The sequence below is a fragment of the Theropithecus gelada genome, chromosome 5 (assembly GCF_003255815.1).
Source record: "Theropithecus gelada isolate Dixy chromosome 5, Tgel_1.0, whole genome shotgun sequence".
Classification (NCBI taxonomy): domain Eukaryota; kingdom Metazoa; phylum Chordata; class Mammalia; order Primates; family Cercopithecidae; genus Theropithecus; species Theropithecus gelada.
Genome location: NC_037672.1, coordinates 181,590,513 through 181,615,715, shown reverse-complemented (window position 1 = coordinate 181,615,715; position 25,203 = coordinate 181,590,513). Strand labels below are relative to the sequence as shown.

Genomic DNA, 25,203 nt, shown 5'->3' with positions numbered 1-25,203 from the left:
AATAAAATACATTGAAATGTTCCTTTTAAAATACAGAGTGGATCACAACACTCCCCTGCTTTGATAGTTTCCTAGTGCACCTAGATAAAATCTCCTCACTTTACAGGTCACAGGGTCCAGTAAAGACCTGGCCCCTGCTTTCCTCCTGCTTTCCTCTGGTCATTCTGAAGTAGATACCCCTGCTTTTCTTTTCCAGAGTTCTCTCTTCTTTTCCTTTATAGCACATATCACAGGTTGTAAATACATATTGTTTCTGTGTAATGTCTGTCTTCCCCATTAGACCAAAGTCTGTGATGGTAAGAATTGGGTCTGTCTTGTTTTCCACTGCACTTCATTACCTGGCAGCGTATGTGGCAGTGCTCAAACAGTTACAAATTAATTTTAACACAAATGATTGTGTTACTTAGATGATTTCAGATATCGAAAAGAAAAGGCAGCGTATGATTGAAGTCCAGGATGAACTGCTTCGGTAAGATACTATCAAATCCTGTTTGAGCACTTACCTAAAAGGATGTCATTATGGTGTGTCATTTAGGGGAGTGACACTTGCTGCTGTGTTGTATTAAAGCCCAGGTTATCTTCAAGCTCCGATACTCAGTGAAGGCAGGGTATGTTGCCTAGTTGCCCCACCTTTTGGCAAAGGAGAATTCCACACTGATCTATCTCCACAGATTTCTCAGCTCTGGCCTTAAGAGATATAATGCCTAGATTCCAGAATTCAGCCGCCTGGGTTGAATTCTAGAATCTACGCATTAAACTGCTTGAACTGCTTGGGTTGAACCCAAGCTCTGCCACTTACTGGCTGCGCAACCTTGACCAAGTTATTTGGTGTCCCAGTGTCTCAGTTGCCTCTTTTGTATATAGGCGTCATCATCATCATACCTAGACTTCGGTATTCTCAAGTTCTGCCTCTGTCTTTGGTTACTTTTGCTCACATGTGAAAACCATAGAGTGCTGTGGAAATTAGATGAGTACATATATAGAAAGTGCTGTGGAAATTAGATGAGCACATATATAGAAAGTGCGCCACAGGGACAGGCGCACGCAGTAAGTGCTGTGTAAGTGTTGACAGTTGTTTATGTTGTTACGGTCGAAGGGTATGCCTTGGAGTGGCATGCATGTGAATCCACTCCCAAGTGTGGGCCAGGTGAACTTACCAGGCCCTGCAGGCCAGGGCTGCCCCCAGTTTCTGGTTAGGAAGACTGGAGCGCACATCAGGTGGCAGCCCACAAGTATGTTTTGAGGCCATGGCTGTCATGAGAGCTAGAGTCTTGGTAATAAAACAGTGCTAGCTGTGCTGTCTGTTCCTGAGCTTAAAAATAGCTTGAGAAAGAAAGTGATAATTGTCAGAAAATAATGTGTATAATTAAAAGTTGAAACTTTTAAAAACTCATTCAAAACTAAGTTTTAAAAAAGAGCCTGCTAGGTCAGGCACAGTGGCTCACGCCTGTAATCCCAGCACTTTGGGAGGTCAAGGTGGGCGGATCACTTGAGATCAGGAGTTCAAGACCAGCTTGGCCAACATAGTGAAACCCCATCTCAAAAATACAAAAATTAACGGGGTGTGGTGGCGCACGCCTGTAATGTGAGCTACTGGGGAGGTTGAAGCACGAGAATCACTTGAACCTGGGAGGCAGAAGTTACGGGGAACCAAGATCGTGCCCGTGCACCCCAGCCTGGGTGACAGAGTGAAACTGTGTCTTAAAAAAAAAGAAAAGAGAGACTGCCACAGGAGTTTAAGGGGGAGAAAGCAGTTGTCTAATCTGTTGGTTTCTAAATCGAGTCTCTGGACAGGTGCTGGCCTATGGTAAGGTTTTCATTGACCCAGGCCAAAATAAGAAAACTAAAGGCAAATATAACAAGGAAAGCTGACATTTACAAGCTTCCTCTGTGGCAGGGCACTTTCCTAAACGCTTTCTATGCTAACTCATCATCACAGTCCTATGAGACAAGTGGTTATAGCTATAGTCAGGCCGTGCCTGGTTACACTTGTCTTCAGTGTGAGACTACTGAGATGAGTTTTTGTGTTTTTTTGTGGTTTTTTTTTTTTTTTGATCCAGAGTCTCACTCTCGCCCAGGCTGGAGTTCAGTGGCGCTATCTCGGGCTCACCGCAAGCTCCACCTCCCAGGTTCATACCATTCTTCTGCTTCAGCCTCTCAAGTAGCTGGGACTACAGGCGCCTGCCACCACACCCGGCTAATTTTTTTTTGTATTTTTAGTAGAGATGGGGTTTCACTGTGTTAGCCAGGATGGTCTGGATCTCCTGACCTCGTGATCCGCCCGCCTCGGCCTCCTAAAGTGCTGGGATTACAGATGTGAGCCACCGCACCCGGCCTGAGACATGTTTTAAAGACTGACTTTTGTTTCTTTTCCAGATATAAATTTAGAAGTTGAGAAGTATATTTTGAAAAGGCATAAGAAAAACTATGGTATATCATTATTTTAACTTGCTATATGAAAACCTAAAGCACAGGCTTTTGTTTCTTTTCTAGATATAAATTTAGAAGTTGAGAAGTGTATTTTGAAAAGGTGTAATAAGAAAAACTATGGTATATCATTATTTTAACTTGCCATATGAAAACTTAAGGCACAGGGAGGTAACTTGCCCAGAGGCGCAGCCCTAGGTAGTGGGGGAGCCAGGATTCACTGTCAGCTGACTGACTCCAAATTCAGCACTCCTGACCGCGACTGCCAGCTCAGTAGTGAGTTTTCCCCAGCGCTGCATTTGTTCAATGTAAAGAATTGTTAAGGAAGACTTTTCGTGACTCATGCCGGTAATCCCAGCACTTTGGGAGGCTGAGGCGGGTGGATCAGTGAGGTCAGGAGTTTTGAGACCAGCCTGGCCAACATGTTGAAACCCCATCTCTACTAAAAACACAAAAATTAGCCGGGCGTGGTAGTGGGCGCCTGTAATCCCAGCTATTCGGGAGGCTGAGGCAGGGGAATCGCTTGAACCCAGGAGGCGGAGGTTGCAGTGAGCTGAGATCATGCCCCTGCACTCCAGCCTGGGTGACAGAGCAAGACTCCGTCTCAAAAAAAAAAAAAAAAAAAAGGTTTTTATGAAATTATATTAGAGAATAGTTGTGTTTTAAATCTTTATTTGGCAAAATACAAAATTTGCCGCCTTTGCCCCTCATTTTTTTTGTTGGTCCATAAAACCCAAGTTATACCTTTTTATTTTATAGGTGAAGAAACTCAGCCATTGAGATGAAACAGTTTGCCCAAAGTCACATGTTTTCATCCAGGCACTGAACGTCTTCCACTGGTTTTATTAGACTTTGGAAAGTGGACAAGATTTGATAAGAGGAAGGAGCACTGGGAAAGCTTTTTGTCCGTGGTTTCTGTGTTAGACTGTAGTGCCTGGCTCCTCCGGCACGAGCCTCTGAATGTTAGCCAAACATACATTTGATCCAGTAGTTCCGAAGACTTGAATGGCTTGATGAATTTCAACATTTATAAGGAATATTCTTCTGTGAATGTCACTGCTAATTATTAATTGTGCATTGTATTTCAGAGATTTTTTTTTCCCACATTTTAAACTGAAACCCAGAATCTTTTACACATTCATAGTTTCAGAGCCAAAGCAAATCATCTAGTTGGCCAACCCCGGTTCTTCACACTCGCTCAGTGTACGTACAACCTCAGTTTCACACACGATAGGCTGGTACATTTTATTATATGTCACTTATTTTTGTTTTAGGTTAGAGCCACAGCTGAAACAACTACAAACAAAATATGATGAACTTAAAGAGAGAAAGTCTTCCCTTAGGAATGCAGCATATTTCTTATCTAATTTAAAACAGCTTTATCAAGATTATTCGGATGTTCAAGCAAAAGAACCAAACATAAAGGAAACGGTAATTCCAATTTTACTTTTTACCATGCTTCAGAAGATGATTGCGGGAGAGCATTTTCATGCTAGAGTATCAGAAGCTTTGGGGAAAGACAAATGCAGAGACAGAATTACAGAGTCCACCTAAAATAGTACCGCTGTAAGCCAGTGAAACTTCATTATATCAGCACTTTTCTTAGCTACTTAATGAAGGCTGGAGGAGTAATGTCCAGAATTGCTGATTCGTGTAAGATATTTTCACTCGGACAGCTGAATTTCATCAAGGGAAGTTTATATTCTGTGTATAAATCTCAACTGAAAAATCACACTCTGCTGTATTATAATTTTCATTCATATAAGACCACTCAGCCATGTTTGAAAGACCAACCTTTTCTGTTTTGTCTAGCCCATGTTCACAGCGTCTTTTACATATGAAAAACAAGCTATTTTTCCATATAAGTGGTAGGTATGATTTTAGAAGCTAAGAAACAGGCCGGGTGTGATGGCTCTCACTTGTAATCATAGCACTTTGGGAGGCTCAGGCAGGTAGATCCCTTGAGCCCAGAAGTTCAAGACCAGCCTTGGGCGATATGGTGAAACCCTCTCTCTACTAAAATACAAAAACTAGCCAGGTGTGGTGGTGCGTGCCTGTAGTCCCAGCTACTCAGGAGGCCGAGGTGGGAAGATCACTTGAGCCCTGGAGGTCCAGGCTGCACTGAGCTGTGATCGCACCACTGCACTCCAGCCTGGGTGACAGAGCAAGACCTTGTCTCAAAAAAAAAAAAAAAAAAGTTAAGAAACATTAAAAGGGAATATAATGGGAAAACATATTTATTGTTTTAATACGTTTTGTAGTTGCTTCTGGATTTTTACTGCAGACTTTGCTACTGTTACGCCATCTGCCTCAGATTAATAGAAATGTTTAAGCTCTAGGGAAAAAACTTGTATACCCTAATATAATTTATATAAAATATGTATAATTATATGTAATATATACATATTTTATGATCAGATTTGTATTCTTCACTTCTAAATTCAATGTTAAGGTTTTGACACTGATCTAAGTTAATTTTCCTGAGCCTAAGATTTGTTCATATATTAGAGATCTGGAAATAGAATGCTTTTAAAGGTATTTTTTAAAATTACCTAACTAGTCCAAAGCTTACGATTTGGAGTTTGGTTACTAAATTTGGGGAAGTTACCTGTAGCATTGATTCAGCTTGAACATAATACTTTAGTTAAAAGCGAGGTTTAGTGTCTCTGCCTTGTCTGGAAAACACCACTGGATGAGCATCCTGTTCTTGGCATGACCTCAGTGCCTTCTTGCACTCCTTGTAGTAACTGTCACTTTTGCCTTATTGAGTGTAGATATTTGGGCATATGTCTTACTCTAAACATTTAGTGACAAATGTAACTTCTTCCCCTTTATCCCTCCCTAGAGCAGGTGCCCATGGGAGCTTGAACACATTAGTTTGTCAAATATTTGTATAAAATTTCATTATCATGTGTGGTAGTCACAGCATGACAGCTTTTCTGCTGTCATCTTGAAAACATGATATTAAACAGCAAACTATCAAAGTATGATACAATTCTGTAAGGGGAATTTAATCATGCACCCTTAGATACAATTTGCAACTGGAATTTTGACTTTGTTAATTATTTCAAAATCGGGGCTGGGCATGTTGGCTCACGCCTGTAATCCCAGCACTTTGGGAGGCTGAGGCGGGTGGATCACAAGGTCAGGAGTTCAAGACCAGCCTGGCCAACATGGTGAAACCTCGTCTCTACTAAAAAATTTAAAAAAAAAAAAAAAAGCCGGGCCTGGTGGCGGGCGCCTGTAATCCCAGCTACCCGGGAGGCTGAGGCAGAGAATTGCTTGAACCCAGGAGGCGGAGATTGCAGTGAGCCAAGATCACGCCACTGTACTCTAGCCTGCTGACAGAGTGAGACTCCGTCTCAAAATGTTAATTATTTCAAAATCATGAGTTGGATGTTGTGTTTTATGTTGGGTTTGTGTTCTAATTTTAACTTTAATCATTAAGAACATTTGGATTGGCAACCTTTGAGACATTTAATTGATCCAATAATTTCTTGAGATGATAGATTTGGGGTTTTTTTTTTCTTAGGAACTTTTATGGATCTGGTGTCCTCATTCCATTAGTTCTTTAGTTAAAGTAAAACCTATCTTACAGTTTTCTGTGTTTTAAAATAGACATGATATCAAGCAGACCCTACACAGCACGAGCAGACTTGCCAAAACCAAGCCTTGACGTGTCCCAGGCATGATTTCCTGTCTTCAGTAATAGAGATGATACAGTTCTTTGAATCAACTGGTCTTCTGGGATAAGAAGATCAGTTCAAGCTTTGCAGAGCAGCTCCCTAGCAACTTTGTGATCAATTATGTTTTAAGGAAATGGATTAAAACCAGTTGTCTTAATGGTCCTAGTTAAAAATGAGAGGAGTAGTTAATGGAAAGCTCAATCAAAATTTGCATTGGTCATAAGACTGGGCTACGTAACGACAAGGTTGTAAGTTTTTGATATTGCTAATTATATAAGTTTTTTTCTTTCAACAGTATGATTCATCCAGCCTTCCAGCCCTGTTATTTAAAGCAAGAACACTTTTGGGAGCCGAAAGCCATCTGCGAAATATCAACCATCAGTTAGAGAAGCTCCTTGACCAGGAATGAGAAGAGCAATCTACTAAAATGTGCCCATAGGAAGACTAGTCTCATGCTGTTACCGTCTGAAACTGTACTTTTATAAATAAATTGTTTTGCAAAGAAGTTATGGCCTACTTGCCAGAATCTAAAATTTGTTATTCAAATTAAATGGCTGTGAACAATGTTAAATAGCATTAGTTTGTCCAATAGTTTTAGAGGCCATAATCATCTTTTCTGGTTAATATTTTGAGTAATTTAAAAATGTTGACACCTTAATCAGCCCCAGATATGAGCTGTAATAAACCTGTAAAATTAAGTTGATGTGAATGTAATTTTGATTAGTTAAGGCGATTTCTATTGAATTTAAGTACATCAAAGGTAATTTTTAATAAAATTGGTTCATAGAAGTAAAAAACAAAAATTGGAAAGCAAAGTGATAAAACTTACCAGGTTGAATGATATATTTATCAAATCTCACAGACATCAGGCAAATTATAGCCTGGTGACAAAAGTGTCCATAGTGAATTAGCTACTCTTGTAATACTTCTATAATTAGCTCATCAGGAATTTCATCCGCTTCATTGTTATAACTGAGAAGACTGTTCTCTGCAGCTTCAGCTAATTCAGCATCTTCAGTAGCTTCTAAAAAATAAGCATCATCAATGTCATTATCCCAGACAGCATCAGTAGATGCACCTGTTGACAGCTTGCTAAGGGATGGTTTATGAGGATTCTGGGTTTCATTGCTCCTAGTTTCATCTGCTTCATCTGTTGTCAACTCTTCTTCCTTTATTTCAGTGGGGAAGTGTGAGAGAGTGGGACAGGAAAATATTTACTCAGAATATGTGATTTAACCATATACTCTATGTTGAAGTAAGTTATTAAGTGACAGATACTAAAGTGAATATGCTGAAGGAATGCTGTCTCCGATATCGCACGGTGGGAATGAGTGCACTGATGCAAACATTGCTGCACCGAAGCTCAGACACACTTGAAACTCCAAATTTGAAATTACCTGCAGTGCTGTGACACATACTTTTCAATATTCCCCAATGGAGGAAGAGCAAGAGTAGATTTAATTTTTTAACAAGTGGACAGTCCAGCTGAAGACAAATCAAGATAAATTTGCTACCTTTACAATGGACTTACTACCCATGCTCTAAATTTTAAAGTATTTAGAAAATTATAAACATGGATTGAAAAAAGATTAAAAACAGTTGCCAAAATATGACTGGATTGTATATTACATAATAGTATTGTATCAATTATTTTACCATAGAATGTCGTCAGTATAGACATTTAGTTGATCCTCTCAAAAAATTATTTATGTAAAGATGTCCTTATTCAGTGCAGTGGCACGTGCCTGTAATCCCAGCTACTTGGGAGGCTAAGACAGGACAACTGCTTGAGGCCAGGAGTTTGAGACCAGCCCGGGCAACATGATACCCTCCTCTCATTAAAAAATCTACAGAAGGTCTTATTCAGCTACGTGCTTAAATATTAGGAGATGAAGGGTTTTGATGTCTGCAGTTTGAGTCATCAAAAATAAGAATGCATATGAATATACAGTAGAAGGAGAAAACGAATGTTGCCAAATGTTAACAAATGGCAAATCTCAATGAAGGACAGACAGCAGAGTTCCTTATTCTTGTACATTTCTGTAGGTCAGACCTTTATATTAAATTTAAAATCAGGTCACCAATGAAATAAAATGATCAGTGCAATAGAAAAGCAGGTATAAATAAAACCAACTGGTAATTTAGTTTAAAATATTTTTTTAAAAACCAGATGAAGCACGAGGCAAAATGTTAACTGAAAACCAAGTGATAGGTACATGGTGTTCATTATATATCTTTTATTATTTTAAACAGTTATGTCCAAGTAGTAATACTGTACCCCAATGGTACTTTCAACTTGGCATTTTTGACACGTTACTGGATAAGCGGAAAAAGCTTAAAAATCCACTGCAACCACAAATATCTAAATCACAATCCAGACCAACAAGGATGATAAAATCCTCCTCCTCTGGGAGACAGTTTATTTTTTAAAATTTACTTTGTTCTTATTTCAACACACATTTTAACCTGGCATTTTGCCAGAGAATTTGGCTATCAGTTATTTTATGTCCAGCTCTTGCAGACCAAGAATGGAATTTCCACCATTTCAAACGGATGGAGTTTTTTTTCGATGGACATGTGTTACAACTTGAGTAGATACCAGATTGAATTTTCTAGACTATAAACCCAATCACTTGTTCTGCTTGTAGCAGGTAACTTTATTCTAACCATAACACTATAAAGGAAAAAGCTGATAGATGTGACCAAAAAAACCAAAAACACAAACTAAAACCTAAAAGTAAAAGAAATATGTCAAAAAGAGTACTTAAGTTATTGCAAAAAAGTTACAGAAAAATGGATAGAGGACAGGTACATGCACTTCATTACAGAAATACTAATAGTGAATCTGAAAAAAGTTCATTAAAGAAATGCAAATTAAGCTTTTCCGCCATCTTTCCGCGCCGCCACAATGGTGCGCATGAATGTCCTGGCTGATGCTCTCAAGAGCATCAACAATGCCGAAAAGAGAGGCAAACGCCAGGTGCTTATTAGGCCGTGCTCCAAAGTCATCGTCCGGTTTCTCACTGTGATGATGAAGCATGGTTACATTGGCGAATTTGAAATCATTGATGATCACAGAGCTGGGAAAATTGTTGTGAACCTTACAGGCAGGCTAAACAAGTGTGGAGTGATCAGCCCCAGATTTGATGTGCAACTCAAAGATCTAGAAAAATGGCAGAATAACCTGCTTCCATCCCGCCAGTTTGGTTTCATTGTACTGACAACCTCAGCTGGCATCATGGACCATGAAGAAGCAAGACGAAAACACACAGGAGGGAAAATCCTGGGATTCTTTTTCTAGGGATGTAATACATACATTTACAAATAAAATGCCTCATGGAAAAAAAAAAAAAAAAAAATGCAAATTAAAACAACTGAGGTACTGCATTTTTGCCTACCAGATGAGTAGTGATTCGAGGTAAACAAGCACTGTTGGCAAAGTGTGAGGTAATAGGTGCTCTCAAATTATTTGTGGAGGTCTAATATCCTATACTTTGCATGGAGAGCAATTTGTGCCACTGAAGATATTTGTGATACTTCAAGTAGAAAAAAAACTGAAATAGTATGTGTGCTATCACAATGAACACATAAATTCTCGAAGGTACATGCCAAAACATTTGTATCATTTATCTCTGGTCAAATGAGTGAGGAAGATTCATCTTTTGCTTTTTGTGTATTTCCTAATTTTATGGTTTTTGGTTTTTTTTTTTTTCTTTTTTGAGGCAGTCTCACTCTTGTCTGCCAGGCTGGAGTGTAGTGGCATGATATCAGCTCACTGCAACCTCCGCCTACCGGGTTCAAGGGATTCTCCTGCCTCGGGCTCCTGAGTAGCTGGGATTATAGGCATGGGTCACCACACCTGGCTAATTTTTGTATTGTTAATAGAGATGGGGTTTCTCCATGTTGGCCAGGCTGGTCTCAAACTCATGACCTCAAGTGATCCGCCTGCCTCGGCCTCTTAAAGTGCTGGGATTACAGGCCTGAGCCACCGTGCCTGACCTAATTTTATGTATTTTCATTTCATTCTACAATGCATGTTAATTATTTGGGTAAATAAAAATCTTTAAGAGAAAAATGTTGGTTTGACGATCTGGTAATACCTGCCAAAATTAAAACTGAATATGCCCTTTGACACAATTCTACTTCTAGAAATTCATCCTACAGATACAAATGTTCAAAGAAACACAAAGATGGGTATTTTGTTACTTCGAAAAGCAAAATATGGGAAACTTCTTAAATGCCTGGGACTGATGAAATTGTACACCTTCTCAAGCAGCAGTGAAAAACAAGGTGTGTATTAGGTATGTGCTGAAATGGGAAAATCACTACAATATATTCCTACAATACAGTCATAAGTGAAAACAAGGTACCAAATGGGTTTCAAAGCTATTTGGACACTCATGGCTCAGGTATACTATTGTACCAATAACTCCCTGGTAAGGAGAAAGACTAAAATCTGTACTTACCTCTTTGAAAAGAAACAGGAGACATACTTCAGCAGGCAATGGGAAACCTGAATCAGAAAGACAGCAAAACTATTACATATTATAGCTATCGAATTTTTACTTTGTGGTAAATGTAAAAATTAGTAACTCACAGTCAGATTTGAAGTTTTCTGCTTTACATACAGGGTCATGACATTTTTGATACCAAACTTCATTTTTCAGATCAACCAGAATCCTTTATGTTTAAAAAAAAAAAAAAAGTAATATTAATACCCAGACTGGGTAGAAAACAAAATCCAGCTGCATGCTGTTCCAAAAAAAATTCCTAAAACTTACAAAGATGGAGAAAAATTAAAAAGTGAAAGGATAAAAATAGATATCAACCAAAACAGTGGTTGCCAAAAATCACACAAAATGAACTGCAGGGCAAAAAGTAGATACAAAAGTTCCCCCAGGAAGATACAACAATTCTCAACCTGTATTCACCAAATAATACAGCTGCATCTTTGTAGAGCTGGGTTTTGGGGTGTGGTTGTAATAAAAAGCACCATTAACATCAGGCCAGGCGCCGTGCCTCACACCTGTAATTCCAGCACTTTGGGAGGCCAAGGTGGGTGGATCACAAGGTCAGGAGTTTGAGACCTGCCTGGCCAACATGGTGAAACCCCATCTCTAATAAAAATACAAAAAAAATTAGCCGGGCGTGGTGGCGGGCACCAGTAATCCCAGCTACTCAGGGGGCTGAGGCAGGAGAATTGCTTGAACCCGGGAGGCAGAGGTTGCAGTGAGCCAAGATCGCGCCATTGCACTCCAGCCTGGGTGACAGAGCAAGGCTCCGTCTCAAAAAAGCACCATTATTACATCAACGGAGAACAAGGTATGAGTTAGGGAGGCCGGTGTCTAATCTGATTCCAAAGTTTAAGAGTGCATACATAGGCCTGGCGAGGTGGTTCACACCTGTAATCCCAGCATTTTGGGAGGCTGAGGTGGGAGGATAGCTTGAGGGCAGGAATTCGAGGCCAACCTGGGCAACAGAGAGAGACCCCATCTACAAAAAATTTAAAAATTAACCAGCCATGGTGGCACACCTGTAGTCTAAACTACTCGAGAGGCTGAAGCAGGAATATTGCTCAAGCCCAGGAGATGAAAGCCGCAGTGAGCCGTTGCACTCTGTCCTCAAGCCTGGGCCATGCCACTGCACTCAAGCCTGGGTGACAGGGTGAGACCCTGTCTCAAAAACATGAAAAAAAGGAGAGTATACATCCCATTAATAAGTAATAGTATTTAAGAATGAAATAAAAGTTTGGTTTTTTGTTTGTTTTAGTTTAATGGATACTGTTATTCAAACTGCCACTAAACTGTTAGGACATAAACACTTACCAAGTTGTTTGAAATTCATTACCAGAGCTCAGGTATTTCTTTCGGCCTCAGAGAAAACGTGAAAAAACAAAGACACCAGGGGAACCATGAACCAAGAAAATCTGGGAACTTCTGGACCAAATGCTAGGCGTTCAGTCCTTACCTACAGAATGCTCTTTGCGGGAGGTTTCTGATTTTAGAATTGCATTGGTAAGTCAGTCTGGAATGGATGCATTACGAGGCACGCTTTCCGGAAATGTCACCCAGCTGTGCAACTGGAGTCTACAGTGCAGGTGAGTCATAACCTTGGCGCTTCCGCTGTGCGCAGGGTTGCGCACTTCTGCCTCGGGTTTCCGCGTGAATCAGAAAGAGCAGATGCCCTGGGCCTTGCTCTGCCCCATTTGTGCCTTTTCATTCCTTGTATTCTGACATTATTAGTAAAGCTTGACACTGGGCAAGATTTCTGATGTGCGTGGATGTAATTTGATTATCCAGTCCTCAACTTCATTAATCAGGGAAATTCCCATGAAAACCACAATATTGTTTTATATTTGCCAGATGAGCAAAACCAATTTTTTAATCCTAACAATACAAAAGTGTTGGTGAGAACATGGAACAGTAGAAAAATCTCAAAACACTGCTGGCAGGACTATAAACTGGCACATCCATTTGGGAAAACAATTTATGGTCTAGTAAAATTAAATATGTACATATTCCATGACACAGCAAGTCCACTTTGAGAAAGTCTTGCACGTGTGTCCTAGGTGCTATGTACAAGAAGGTTCCCACCTTCATGGTTTATAATAGCAACCCAAATGTCCACTGTGGGAAAATAAACTGTGGCATATTTATATTTACGTATATGGCATGCGGCACAACAATGACCCGAATAAACAACAGTCGCGCGCTGCAACGTGGGTGAGAATCACAGACATGCTGCCGCAAAGCGAGGGAAAGGATGCAGTTCAAAATTATGGCCGGGCGCGGCGGCTCACGCCTGTAATCCCAGCACTTTGGGAGGCCGAGGCGGGCGGATCACCTGAGGTCGGGAGTTCGAGACCAGCCTGACCAACATGGAGAAACCCTGTCTCTACTAAAAATACAAAACATTAGCTGGGCATAGTGGTGCACGCCTGTAATCCCAGTTACTCGGGAGGCTGAGGCAGGAGAATTGCTTGAACCCGGGAGACAGAGGTTGCAGTGAGCCCAGATCGCATGATTATACCCCAGCCTGGGCAACAAGAGTGAAACTGTCTCAAAAAAAAAAGAAAACAGTATATTGTTTAGAGATATGAACATACATGGAAAAATCATAAAAACAAGGAAAAGATGAACACAAATCGGGACACTGGCCACCATCTCTGAGGGCCAGGGACAGAGGGAAACTGGGGTTGGGCCCACAGGTGCTTCTGAGGTTTGATCAGGTTCTGGTTCTTAAGGTGGGTGGCAGATACGACAGGTGGTCATTTTAGTCTTTAAAATGTGCGTATAAAAGTGTGTTATCGGCTGGGTGAGGTGGCTCACACCTGTAATCCCAGCACTTTGGGAGGCCAGGGCAGGCAGATCACTTGAGGTCAGGAGTTTGAGAACAGCCTGGCCAACGTGGTGAAACCCCGTCTCTACTAAAATTACAAAAAGTAACTGGGCGTGGTAGCACGCACTTGTAATCCCAGCTACTTGGGAGGCTGAGGCAGGAGAATCACTTGAACCAAGGAAGTGGAGGTTGCAGTGAGCTGAGATCACGCCACTGCACTCCAGCCTGGGCGACAGAGCGAGATTCTGTCTCAGAAAACAAAAAAAAGTGTGTTATCTATACTTTTGTACGTAAGATACATTCTACGGGTAAAAAATAGAATAGATCATGGAGACATAATACAAGGTGTTATGATCACCATGTGATAATGATTTTTTGGTAAGTTAATATGCGTACAAAAAAGAACAGAAGATACGTCAACTGATAGTTGCGGTTATGTCCCGACTGTGGCACTGATCTCCTTCGTGTTTTCTGTGTTACAGCTTTGTGTACTGAGCCTACAGTTTTTGCAAGCTTTTTTAAAACTGAATTAATCTAAGTACATCAAGTATGGCACCGAACCATGCTACCCAATGTGTTTCCAGCTTCCCAGAAAGAGCGTCCCGATCCTTTCCCCACGTCCAGCACACAGGCCACATATGCTCGATGATACAGGAGTTGGTTTGACATGAAATAAAAAACAGCAAAATTTCTCACATCATAACTGGTAACTACTGGGTATCTATTTATCTCTATTCTAATCACATCCTTTTATGTTTTAAAGTCCTATTTCTGGCTTTACTTCATCCTTTACTTTCCCTCCTCTTCCCATGGGCATTTTAAAGAAAATCTCTCAAACAGGGCCTGGCATATATACCAAGCATTCAATAACTACTAGTTCCCTCAATACCACGCTGTGTCTTGAACAAGTTAACACAATCCTAGCTCCAGTTCTTCACAATAACTGAGGAGATACCTTCTTGCCTAAACCTGCGCACTTTCAACGTAGAGTCCATAATGTGGCAAGGGCCAATGGCAACAGGAAGGAGAGGCACGCTTCCCACCCCACTGCACCCCGCCCACAGCCTTCTCCCAGCCCTACTCAACCCCACCTTTGTCCTCTCCAGATACACTAAGCGGTTATTATCTTAGCAAATAAAGTACACATAAAGCTGATGTGCTAGAAGCGATGCAATAATTACACTGAAATTAAATATTATGTAATGCTAACCATATACAACAAATAGAAACTTAATACAACAGCCGGGTGCGGTGGCTCACGCCTGTAATTCCAGCACTTTGGGAGGCTGAGGCGGGTGGATCACAAGGTCAGGAGTTGGAGACCAGCCTGGCCAACATGGTAAAACCCCGTCTCTACTAAAAATACAAAAATTAGCTGGGCGTGGTGGCAGGCGCCTGTAATCCCAGCTACTTAGGAGGCTGAGGCAGGAGAATTGCTGGAACTCAGGAAGCAGAGGTTGCAGTGAGCCACAATCACACCACTGCACTCCAGCCTGGGCAACAGAGCAAGACTTCGTCTTGGAAAAAAAAAAAGAAATTTAAAACAACTAAATTTATTTTTAAAACAAAATAGTTTTCATAGTCTCAACTTTATTTAAAAGTTATAAACATTTAAAATATAATATTGGTTAAATACATACAAATCATTAATATTACTTACATTATATTATTACTCTTATGGGCTCTTCCAATGTTTTCACACCACCGATATTTACAAATATCATAAACCAGTAACTCTTCTGGGAAAAAGTAGTTCCAACGCCGAATTCCTAAAATGCAAATAATGTTTCTAAAGGTACTATCACTCTATCATATAACAGTTAACAAAGGATGAGATTAACTTTACCTCCTTTAATGCCATCTTTATTCACCAAAGAAAGAACAAAATGATCAACTTCAGGATAGGGAGAGCACTGAAAACCTCCAATGGTTTCTACTGCAACAGAGAGAATGATTTATAAATTACAATCGCTGAAAGCTGAGAAGTTACATTTTGATTAATGCTGTTGAGTACAATTATGGGTTTTGCAATCTCTCAGCCTTCCCTCACTTTTTGCAATTTCAGTCAATTCATGTTTGTTATACTACAAGGAAGCAGGTAAAAGTCAGACCTCTCAATTAGGTCAAATGTTAACTAATTTCATGAAAAGCGCTTGAAATAATTTCAACTGCTGTCTTCATTTTGGCAAACAGAAAGGCAGTGCCTCACATCCGGAACAGGCCTAGCTCCATCAGCCAGGCCTTGGTGCTGCCATGCGCTAGCCTGGCACGCCTACCTCAGCCTGGGCATTGTCCTGTGAACACAGGCACTCACAGAACGTCAACAACAGATAAGGCCCCTGTGGTCATGAGGACTCAAGGAACAAAGATAACCCCTGGGTAATCATGTCCGAACACAGACAAAACAGGAACATCTTCCAAACCACAAAAATGACCAACACCCCGATCTCAGCGAACATAAGCAACTGGTTTTTGTTTGTTCCTTTGTTTTTAACAAATTACACTGTTAATTTCTATTCTGGTTTCCCTTCAGTGAAGCTTTACTAAGAAAACCAGTCATAGAATTGTGCCTGACAACACCCAACGCAGAACAAACCCCAGGGTTCCTGGTGTGCTCCCCCCGCCCACCCATTCCAAGCCCAAATCCAATCCTCCCAGTCCTTTCCAACCCCTCTTCCCGAGATGCCCCACTTTACTGAGGTTCCCCGTGGTGTGTGCTGGCCATCGCTTCCCTGGCAATACACTCAGCTGACCTGCTACAGGTCTCTGCCCTGAGGCCTTTAGCTGGAAGGTACTGACAATCCAATTATATTTTCTAAAAAGCTACTTAGTAATTTAGAATGACCTATTTTAAGTATCGTTTAATATTTTTTTTTTTTTTTTCTTGAGATGGAGTCTGGCTCTGCAGAGTGCAGTGGCGCGAACTCGGCTCACTGCAACCTCCGCCTCCCCGGTTCAAGCAGTTCTCCTGCCTCAGTCTCCTGAGTAGCTGGGACTACAGGCACCCGCCACCATGCCTGGCTAATTTTTGTACTTTTAGTAGAGATGGGGTTTCCCTACATTGGTCAGGCTGGTCTCAAACTCCTGACCTCATGATCCGCCTGCTTTGGCCTCCCAAAGTGCCGGCATTACAGGCATGGGCCACCGAACCCAGCCAGTATAATTTTTTTCTTTTTTTTTTTTTTTTTTTTTTTGAGACGGAGTCTCGCTCTGTCACCCAGGCTGGAGTACAGTGGCGCGATCTCGGCTCACTGCAAGCTCCGCCTCCAGGGTTCACACTATTCTCTGCCTCAGCCTCCAGAGTAGCTGGGACTACAGGTGCCTGCCACCGCGCCTGGCTGATTTTTTGTAATTTTAGTAGAGACGGGGTTTCACCGTGGTCTGGATCTCCTGACCTCGTGATCCAAGTTTGCTTTAAATGAAGTTTATGTTTCACTTACTAAAATGATATATATAATTGGAGAAATATTGGAAAACATATTAATGTGGAAATGTGAGATGTGGACTCTAAATCAATGTCTATAAATACATATGAAACAGAAGAAAATAAACATAAGAAAATGTTATCTATATTTTAAAGTAAGCTTGTAATCATACTATACACATAATTTTAGAGACTACTTTTTCTTTTAACATCACAAATGGGTGTTTTCCACATTATACAGACTTCATAAATTTAAATTAAACAGCTAGAGGATTTCATAGTATATAACCAACTCACTTTTGCTGTACATTTAGACTGCTTTCATTTTTTCACTATTATAAATAACAACAATATACAAAAATATGTATATAAAAATGTTTACTGGAGGGTTTATGTAAGAAATATTTGAAAAAAACGCTCTATGTTCTTCAATAGAGGAATGGCTAAGTTATGACAGAGCTGTACCATGAAAAACTACACAACCATTAAAAGACTGAGGAAGATCTCTCTACATATATTGGAAACATAGGAAAAGCTCTTCTAGGTTAAATAGAAAATGACTGCAGTATTTACCTGACTGATCGTGGACAGAAGGGTGAAAAAGAAATTTAAGTTTTCATTTTGTTATGTGTTTATTTTATACAAATAACCTACATTAGTGAATAATACTTTTTTTTTTTTTTTTTTTTAGATGGAGTCTCACCCTTGTTGCCCAGGCTGGAGTGCAGTGGCACAATCTCAGCTCACTGCAACCTCCGCCTCCCAGGTTGAAGCGATTCTCTTGCCTCAGTCTCCCGAGTAGCTGGGATTACAGGCACCTGTCACCATGCCTGGGTAATTTTTATATTTTTACTGATTTCACCATGTTGGCCAGGCTATTCTCAAACTCCTGAACTCAGGTGATCCACCCACCTCGGCCTCCCAAAGTACTCGGATTAGAGCATGAGCCACCACGCCCAGCGAATACTTCTTAATAAACATCTTTTTCATACTTTTTGCGTTTGAGATAGAAACCCTGAAGTAGATGAGTAATTGATTGATTAACTGACTGGCTGAGACAGGGTGTGATTCTGCTGCCCAGGCTGGAGTGCAATGGCACCATTAAGACTCAGTGCAGCTTCAACCTCCTGGCCTCAAGAGATCCTCCTGCCTCAGCCTCCTGAGTGGCTGGGACGACAGGCATGCACCACAACTCCTGGCTAATTTTTGGATTTTTTTGTAGAGACAGGGTTTTGCTAAGTTGCTCAGGATTGTCTCTAACTCCTGGGCTCAAGTGATCCTCCTGCCTCAGTCTCCCAAAGTGCTGGAATTACAGGTGTGCCTGGCTAGAGGTAGTTTTTGAAAGATCAGTGATTATGAATACTTAACATTTAAGATTTTAAAGGCAAAACAGATTCTGTATCCTTACATTTTGATAGGAATTTTTTTTTTTTAATTACCTGAAGTAGCTGGGTGCAGGGGCTTGTACCTGTAATCCCAGCATTTTGGGAGGCTGAGGCAGACAGATCATTTGAGCCCAGGAGTTTGAGACCAGTCTGGGCAACATGGTGAAATCTCATCTCTACTAAAAACACAAAAATTAGCTGGGCGTGGTGGTGCACGCCTGTAGACCCAACTACTCTGGAAGCTGAGGCAGGAGGATGGCTTGAGCCTGGAAGGAGGCGGCTGCAGTGAGCCGAGATCGCACCACTGCACTCCAGCCTGGGTGACAAAGAGATGCTGTCTTAAAAAGAAAACAAACATCAAAAAATTTACCTGAAGTGCCGATACTGTTAAAATACCCAACTCCTTTTTGTTTATTCTGAGACGGGTCACATGTAAGAATTCGTAAAGTATCTGAGAACCTGAAGAAGAAATAGGTAAAAGAAACAAAGCACCATTACACTGGAACTACAAGGCCTGGCTACAGAAAGGATGCTGAACTCCTAATAGTTCCTCATTAAAATCCTTTGTTCAGCAGATAATTGTTCTAGGACACTTATTCCACATTTGCCCACAAAACCACGAACCCTACACATATAAAAAATATGATTTGTCAATTAAAGAAAATAATTATTTAAAGAGTAGGTTGGTGATTACTTATAATACTATCCTCAATTACAGAATGGATCAGGGACTCTAGGACTGCTGAAGCCCTGTGTCCATGGTTTCACATCTGCAGATTCAACCAACTGCAGATCAAAAGTACGTTTTTTAAAAAACAATAAAAATAGGCCAGACGCAGTGGCTCACGCCTATAATCCCAGGACTTTGGGAGGCTGAGATGGGCTGATCACTTGAGGTCAACAGTTCGAGACCAGCCTAGCCAACATGGTGAAACCCATCTACTAAAAATACAAAAATTAGCCAGGTGTGGTGGCAGGCACCTGTAATTCCAGCTACATGGGAGGCTGAGGCAGGAGAACTACTTAAACCTCGGAGGCGGAGGTTGCAGTGAGCTGAGATCGTATCATTGCACTTCAGCCTGGGTGACGGAGTGAGATTCCGTCTCAAAAAATAAGTAAATAAGTGAAAATAAAAAATAAAATAATAATAAAAATAACAATAAAAATAATACAAATTAAAAACAATACAGTATAACAACTATATGGCATGTGTACTGTATTAGGTATAGGTAATCTAGCAGGATTTTTTACAGTATTATATATAGAGGATGTGTGTGGGTTACGTGAAAATAGTACATCCTTTTACATCTGCAGATTTTTGTATCCACAGGGGTCTTGGGATAATAATCACCCACAGACACCAGGTGACGACTATACAACTCTATTCACCAAACATAAAGAGCCTTTGAATTTTTTGTTACAACAGTTGTAGAGGTGTGACTTATAGGAAGAAATGAAGGAAGAAGGAGGGGTGAGAGCAAAGGGAAAAACAGATTAAAATTAACGGAAAGAAAAGGTACATTCATAATCATAAAGGATTTAGCCTTTATTTCAAGAAGTAAAATACCTGGTATTGACTTGGATACACAAAAGACAAGGTGACTGTATTCAGTAGAAGAACCCTCCACCTCTGTAAGATTCATATTTAAACTGCGAAAGAAGGCCGAGCGCGGTGGCTCAAGCCTGTAATCCCAGCACTTTGGGAGGCCGAGACGGGCGGATCACGAGGTCAGGAGATCGAGACCATCCTGGCTGACACGGTGAAACCCCGTCTCTACTAAAAAATACAAAAACTTAGCCAGGCGAGGTGGCGGGCGCCTGTAGTCCCAGCTACTCGGGAGGCTGAGGCAGGAGAATGGCGTGAACCCGGGAGGCAGAGCTTGCAGTGAGCTGAGATCCGGCCACTGCCCTCCAGCCTGGGTGACAGAGCGAGACTCCGTCTCAAAAAAATAAAATAAAATAAAATAAACTGCGAAAGAAACGGGATTGGGTAATCGGGAGACTACCTGCACTTCCGGCTGTAGCTGCTTTTCCCATAGGAGCTAGAACTAACAATGTTGCTTTTCGCACTTCTCCATAAGTGGTAGAAAGAATGTGACCTTATTCTGGTGCCCACAGGGGGTGGCAGGAAATATACAATTTGTACACTCCTGCTATGGCACTTCCCATTTTCAGAATCTCAGATACTACTACCGCTACCAACAACATTCACTGAGCAGATGCCATGAGCTGGGCACAGCTGTGTTTGTTTTATGTGCACAATTTTAACTTTTTAAATGCTCTCGACAACTCCATAAGGTAGGTGTTAGTATCATTTCCATTTAAAAGTAGGAAACTCAGACCTTACTTCTGAGACATGTTATTAAAAGAACTCAAAGAGTACAAATATATATATGAAGAAAAACAATCCATCTTCCATCCTCCTGGGTAATGGCTGTTAACTGTAAAACCTGATACAACTATCCCTACAGCAATGTATTTTAGACAATTACTAAAATTAATTTCCAGAGAACTTTTCCTTAAAATTATATTTAAGTGGCCGGGCATAGTGGCTCACGCCTGTAATCCCAGCACTTGTGAGAGACCAAGGTGGGCAGATCACTTGAGGTCAGGAGTTTGAGACCAGCCTGCCCAACATGGGGAAACCCTGTCTCTACTAAAAATACAAAAATTATCTGGGTGTGGTGGTGCACACCTGTAGTCCCAGCTACTTGGGAGGCTGAGGCAGGAGAATCGCTTGAACCTGTGAGGCAGAGGTTGCAGTGAGCTGAGATCACACCACTGCACTCCAGCCTGGGCCACAGAGCAAGATTGTCTCAAAAAAAAAAAAATTATATTTAGAAAGGCAAAAGGAAAAGAATTATGGCAAGGTGATGGTAATTTAGTCTGAACCTTAACCATTTTTTGGGCTGAAAAAGTTGCCAGCCTAGAAAAATGGGGAATGAAGGCAAATACAGTAAGTCCTCATTTAATGCCATGGATAGATTCTTGGAAACTGCAACTCTAAGAGAAATGACATCTAGCAGGTCTTTGAATAATGTTCTTTTGTTCAACATCATTTCCTTATAACGGCAGTCCCCAACCTTTCTGGCACCAGGGACCGGTTTCCTGGAAGACAATCTTTTCACGGGTGGGGCGGGGACGAGATGGGCTGGTTTCAGACTGAAACTGTTTCACCTCAGACCATCAGGCATTAGATTCTCATAAGGAGTGTGCAGCCTAGATCTCTCCCATGCACAGTTCACAGCAGGGTTTGCACTCCAATAAGAATCTAATGCCACTGTGGATCTGGCAGGAGGCAGAGCTCAGGTGGGAAGGTGGCTGCTCGCTCGCTCGCCTACTGCTCACCTCCTGCTGTAGGGTCCAGTTCCTAACCACAGACCACTGGTCTGTGACCCGGCGACCACTGCCTTATAACATGGATGAGAAAAAACAACTGGATTCATCATACATCACTTTGTTTAAAGTTCAGTTTCCAATAACCTATCAACATCAAATGATGACTTGTTATAGTATTTCTGTTGAAAGATGACTTTCACAGATTTTATTATTTTTTATTTATTTATTTTAGTTTTTAGCAATGGGGTCTCACCCTGTCACCCAGACTGCAGTGCAGTGGTGCATTCATAGCTCACTGCAGCCTTGAACTCCTGGGCTCAAGTGATCCTTCTACCTCAGACTCCTGAGTAGCTGGGACGACAGGCATGTGCTACTGTGCCCAGCCAACTTAAATACTTTTAAAAAATGAACGAAACATGGGAACCTAAAGTTTCAACAATAGAACTCACAATAAATTCCAGAGTGTCAATATAATGGAAATTTTACACAGGCATTAGAAGTTTTATTTACAATTAATTGTTGGCAAATTCTTAACAAATATTCATAACATCAAGTAGAAAAAACAAATGACAATCATCTAAATAATAATCTCAAGAATATTTTTTGAATAAAGGAGCTATACAAATTATATGTATGTGCATACATGAAAAGAAAATGAGGCATTTAATAGTAAAATATTTCCAAATGCAATACCAGTAGTACTGTTTTCTTCTTTACAGAAGTGATAATCATTTTAGAAAAATTGGAAAATATACTAAATATAATCCTAAAAAGATATACAGAGAAAATTAAGTGTTCAAATATACGTTTTACTATTATCTTTTAGCTAATGGAGAAAAGAGAAAAGTTAACTTAGAACTGTAAGAACTGGCTGGGCGCAGTGGCTCATGCCTGTAATCCCAGCACTTTGGGAGGCCGAGATGGGCAGATCACCTGAGGTCAGAAGTTCGAGACAAGCCTGGCTAACATGGTCAAACCCCATCTCTACTAAAAATACAAAAATTAGCCGGGTGTGGTGGCGGGCACCTGTAGTCTCAGCTACTCCGGAGGCTGAGGCGTGAACCTGGGAGGCGGAGTTTGCAGTGAGCCGAGATCATGCCACTGCACTCCAGCCTGGGTGACAGAGCAAGACTCTGTATTCAAAAAAAAGAGCGGTAAGAACTGACTTTTTCTTAAGGTAGAATGAATGTAGATGATTTACATTTTAGTAATACACAATGCCATTCACTGTTTAATAAATAAATATTCATGAATACAAAATGGTTTGATGCTGCTACTACATACCTGACGTTGCTGACCAAAGAAGAGAGAAAATACTGATATTCGTCAGAAACACCCTTTGGCCGTACAGGAAAAAATGCGTTATCTTCAGGAACCTCCAAAGCCACACGCTTTCCTATTTTTGATGATTTATATAGCCGAAAGTTTCTATTTCTTGTATAAACTCCTACATCAAAAAGTAATAAAACAATATGAAAGCATGTTTTCTGTGATTAGTTTTATAGTCAGCAAATATTCAATTTTTATATAGCATTAATAAAAGAAATAAGTATTTTCTACATGTAGCTGTAAACAAAATAAACAAAATTAAAGCACTATATAAATTAAAATAAACTGCAGTCAGCATGGAGGAATGCCACATTCTGAAATAGCAAACTCAATTATTCTGCAGCAATTCTGCAACTGAAACAAATGGAAAAGCTGGATGCAGGTATTGGAAAGTTTGAGACAACCAGAGCTTCTAAGACAGTGAGGTTGTGCCATGCCAAATCCCAGAGAAAAGGGAAGGACCAAAATCAAACAAATATCTAGAATAAATCTAACAACATATGGATAAGATTTCTATTCAGTAAATTATAAAACATTATAGAGAAAAATTAGAGAATCCCTAAGTAAATAGATGGGCCTACCATGTGCATAGATTGGAAGACTCAGTATTACAAAAATGTCAACGCTCCCCAAGTTGATCTGTAGAGTCGAGGCAATCCAAATAAAAATTCTAGCAGGATTTGTTTGCGTAAACTGGCAAACTGACTCTAAAATTTAAACAGAAGTGCAAAAGCTCAAGAATAACCAAGAAATTTCAAAAAACAAATTTGGAGGAATTGTTTTTCCTAGATATAAAGACTTACAACAAAACCATATTAGACAGTGTGGTGCCTGTCTAATATATAAAACTATATTAGACAGGAATAGATCAATAGAACAATGAAGCAGAACAGGGTCCAGAAACAGACCAAAATATATACAGCCACTGTATATGGCAAAGGTGGCACTGCTGAGCAGTAGGTAAAGGACAGTCATTTCAACAAACAGTGCTGAGCCAACCGGATATTCACAAAAGAAAACATGAATCTTGACTGCTCCTCACTCAATAAGCAAATCCTTTCCAAGTAGACTGTAAATCTAAACATAAAAGCCATGCCAGGTGCAGTGGCTTGTGCCTGTAATCCCAACATTATGGGAAGCCATGACAGGAGGATCACTTGAGGCCTGGGCAACATAGCAGACCCTGTCTCTACAAAAAATAAACAAATAAAAAAATTGTGTTGCTCTATGATACTTAGAGAGAGAGAGAGAAAGAGACAGAGAGGGGGACAGTGAAAGGAAAGGAAAGGGGCAGGGGAGGGGCAGAAGGGAAGGGGGAAGGGAAGGGGGAAGGAAAGGAAAGGGGAAAGGAAAGTGAAGGGGGAAGGGAAGGGGGAAGAGAAGGGGGTAGGGAAGGGACAAGGGAAGGGAAAAGGAAAGGAAAGGGAAGGGGAAATGAAACGGAAGAGGGAAGGGAAGGGGGAAGGGAAGGGGAAGGGAAGGGGAAGTGAAGGGGGTAGGGAAGGAGGAAGGGAAGGGGAAAGGAAAGGGAAGGGGAAAGGGAAGGGAAGGGGTAAGAGAAATGCGAAGGGGGAAGGGGGAAGGGAAATGCGAAGGGGGAAGGGGGAAGGGAAATGCGAAGGGGGAAGGGAAGACGGAAGGGGGAAGGGAAGAGGGAAGGGAAGGCGGAAGGGGGAAGGGAAGGGGGAAGGGAAAGGGGAAGGAAAGAGAAGGGAAGGGAAGAGGAAGTGAAGGGAGAAGGGAAGGGAGAAGGGAAGGGAAGGGAGAAGGGAAGGGAAGGGAGAAGGAAAGGGAAGGGGGACAGGAAAGGGAGAAGGAAAGGGAAGGGGGAACGGAAAGGAGGAGGGAAGGGAAAGGAGGAGGGAAAGGAAGGGAGGGGAGGGAAGAAATTGATTTAAAAATGTGGTCGTATGCACTTGTAGTTCTAGCTACTGCTGAGGCTGAGGCAGGAGGATTGCTTGAGCCCAGGAGTTCAAGGCTGCAGGATCATACCACTGTACTTCAGCCTGGGCAACAGAATGAGACCTTGTCTCTAAAAAATAATGAATTAAACATAAACATAAAAGGCAAAACAATAAGCTTTTAGAAGATAAAGAAGAAAAGCAAAAGAATACCTTCATGGCTTTGGGATAGGCCAAGTTTTTTTAACAGGATGCAAGAAACACTGACCACAGAGGAAAACACTGATAAAATCAGACTACTACTACTATTTAATGACTTATGTTCCTCAAAGACATGACTAAGGGTGCAAAGACAACCACAAACATACACTACA

At 41.0% G+C, this 25,203-nt stretch overlaps 3 protein-coding genes across 17 annotated transcripts in view; 2 read left to right on the top strand and 1 right to left on the bottom strand.

The window, feature by feature from the left end:
- Positions 1-7,723, top strand: part of CENPU (centromere protein U) — a 44,500-nt gene extending 36,777 nt beyond the window's left edge. The window contains exons 11-13 of one of the 3 annotated variants that reach the window (XM_025384646.1): positions 408-469; positions 3,702-3,858; positions 6,409-7,723. In XM_025384646.1, coding sequence (XP_025240431.1) covers positions 408-469; positions 3,702-3,858; positions 6,409-6,522 — 333 coding nt within the window. In that variant the 3' untranslated portion in view covers positions 6,523-7,723. Of the gene's footprint in view, positions 1-407; positions 470-1,783; positions 1,812-3,701; positions 3,859-6,408 lie in introns of those variants that run through there. The other 2 variants (XR_003119379.1, XM_025384647.1) reach the window with 2 other exon arrangements.
- Positions 6,854-25,203, bottom strand: part of PRIMPOL (primase and DNA directed polymerase) — a 44,152-nt gene continuing 25,802 nt past the window's right edge. For 6 of the 13 annotated variants that reach the window (XR_003119376.1, XR_003119378.1, XM_025384637.1 and 3 more), the window contains 7 exons: positions 22,884-23,046; positions 18,631-18,719; positions 15,298-15,387; positions 15,112-15,220; positions 10,711-10,793; positions 10,580-10,626; positions 6,864-7,282 (listed from right to left, as the gene is read on the bottom strand). Coding sequence is in view for 10 of the 13 variants with exons in the window: in XM_025384637.1 (XP_025240422.1) it covers positions 7,025-7,282; positions 10,580-10,626; positions 10,711-10,793; positions 15,112-15,220; positions 15,298-15,387; positions 18,631-18,719; positions 22,884-23,046 (839 nt within the window). In the remaining 3 variants the exon portion in view is untranslated. Of the gene's footprint in view, positions 7,283-7,433; positions 7,599-10,579; positions 10,627-10,710; positions 10,795-10,939; positions 10,978-15,111; positions 15,221-15,297; positions 15,388-18,630; positions 18,720-22,883; positions 23,047-25,203 lie in introns of all 13 variants that reach the window. The other 7 variants (XR_003119377.1, XM_025384641.1, XM_025384642.1 and 4 more) reach the window with 5 other exon arrangements.
- Positions 8,996-9,472, top strand: LOC112624243 (40S ribosomal protein S15a). Its single transcript, XM_025384648.1, has one exon. It carries the CDS (start codon positions 9,022-9,024, stop codon positions 9,412-9,414), a length of 393 nt encoding a protein of 130 aa, XP_025240433.1. The 5' UTR covers positions 8,996-9,021; the 3' UTR covers positions 9,415-9,472.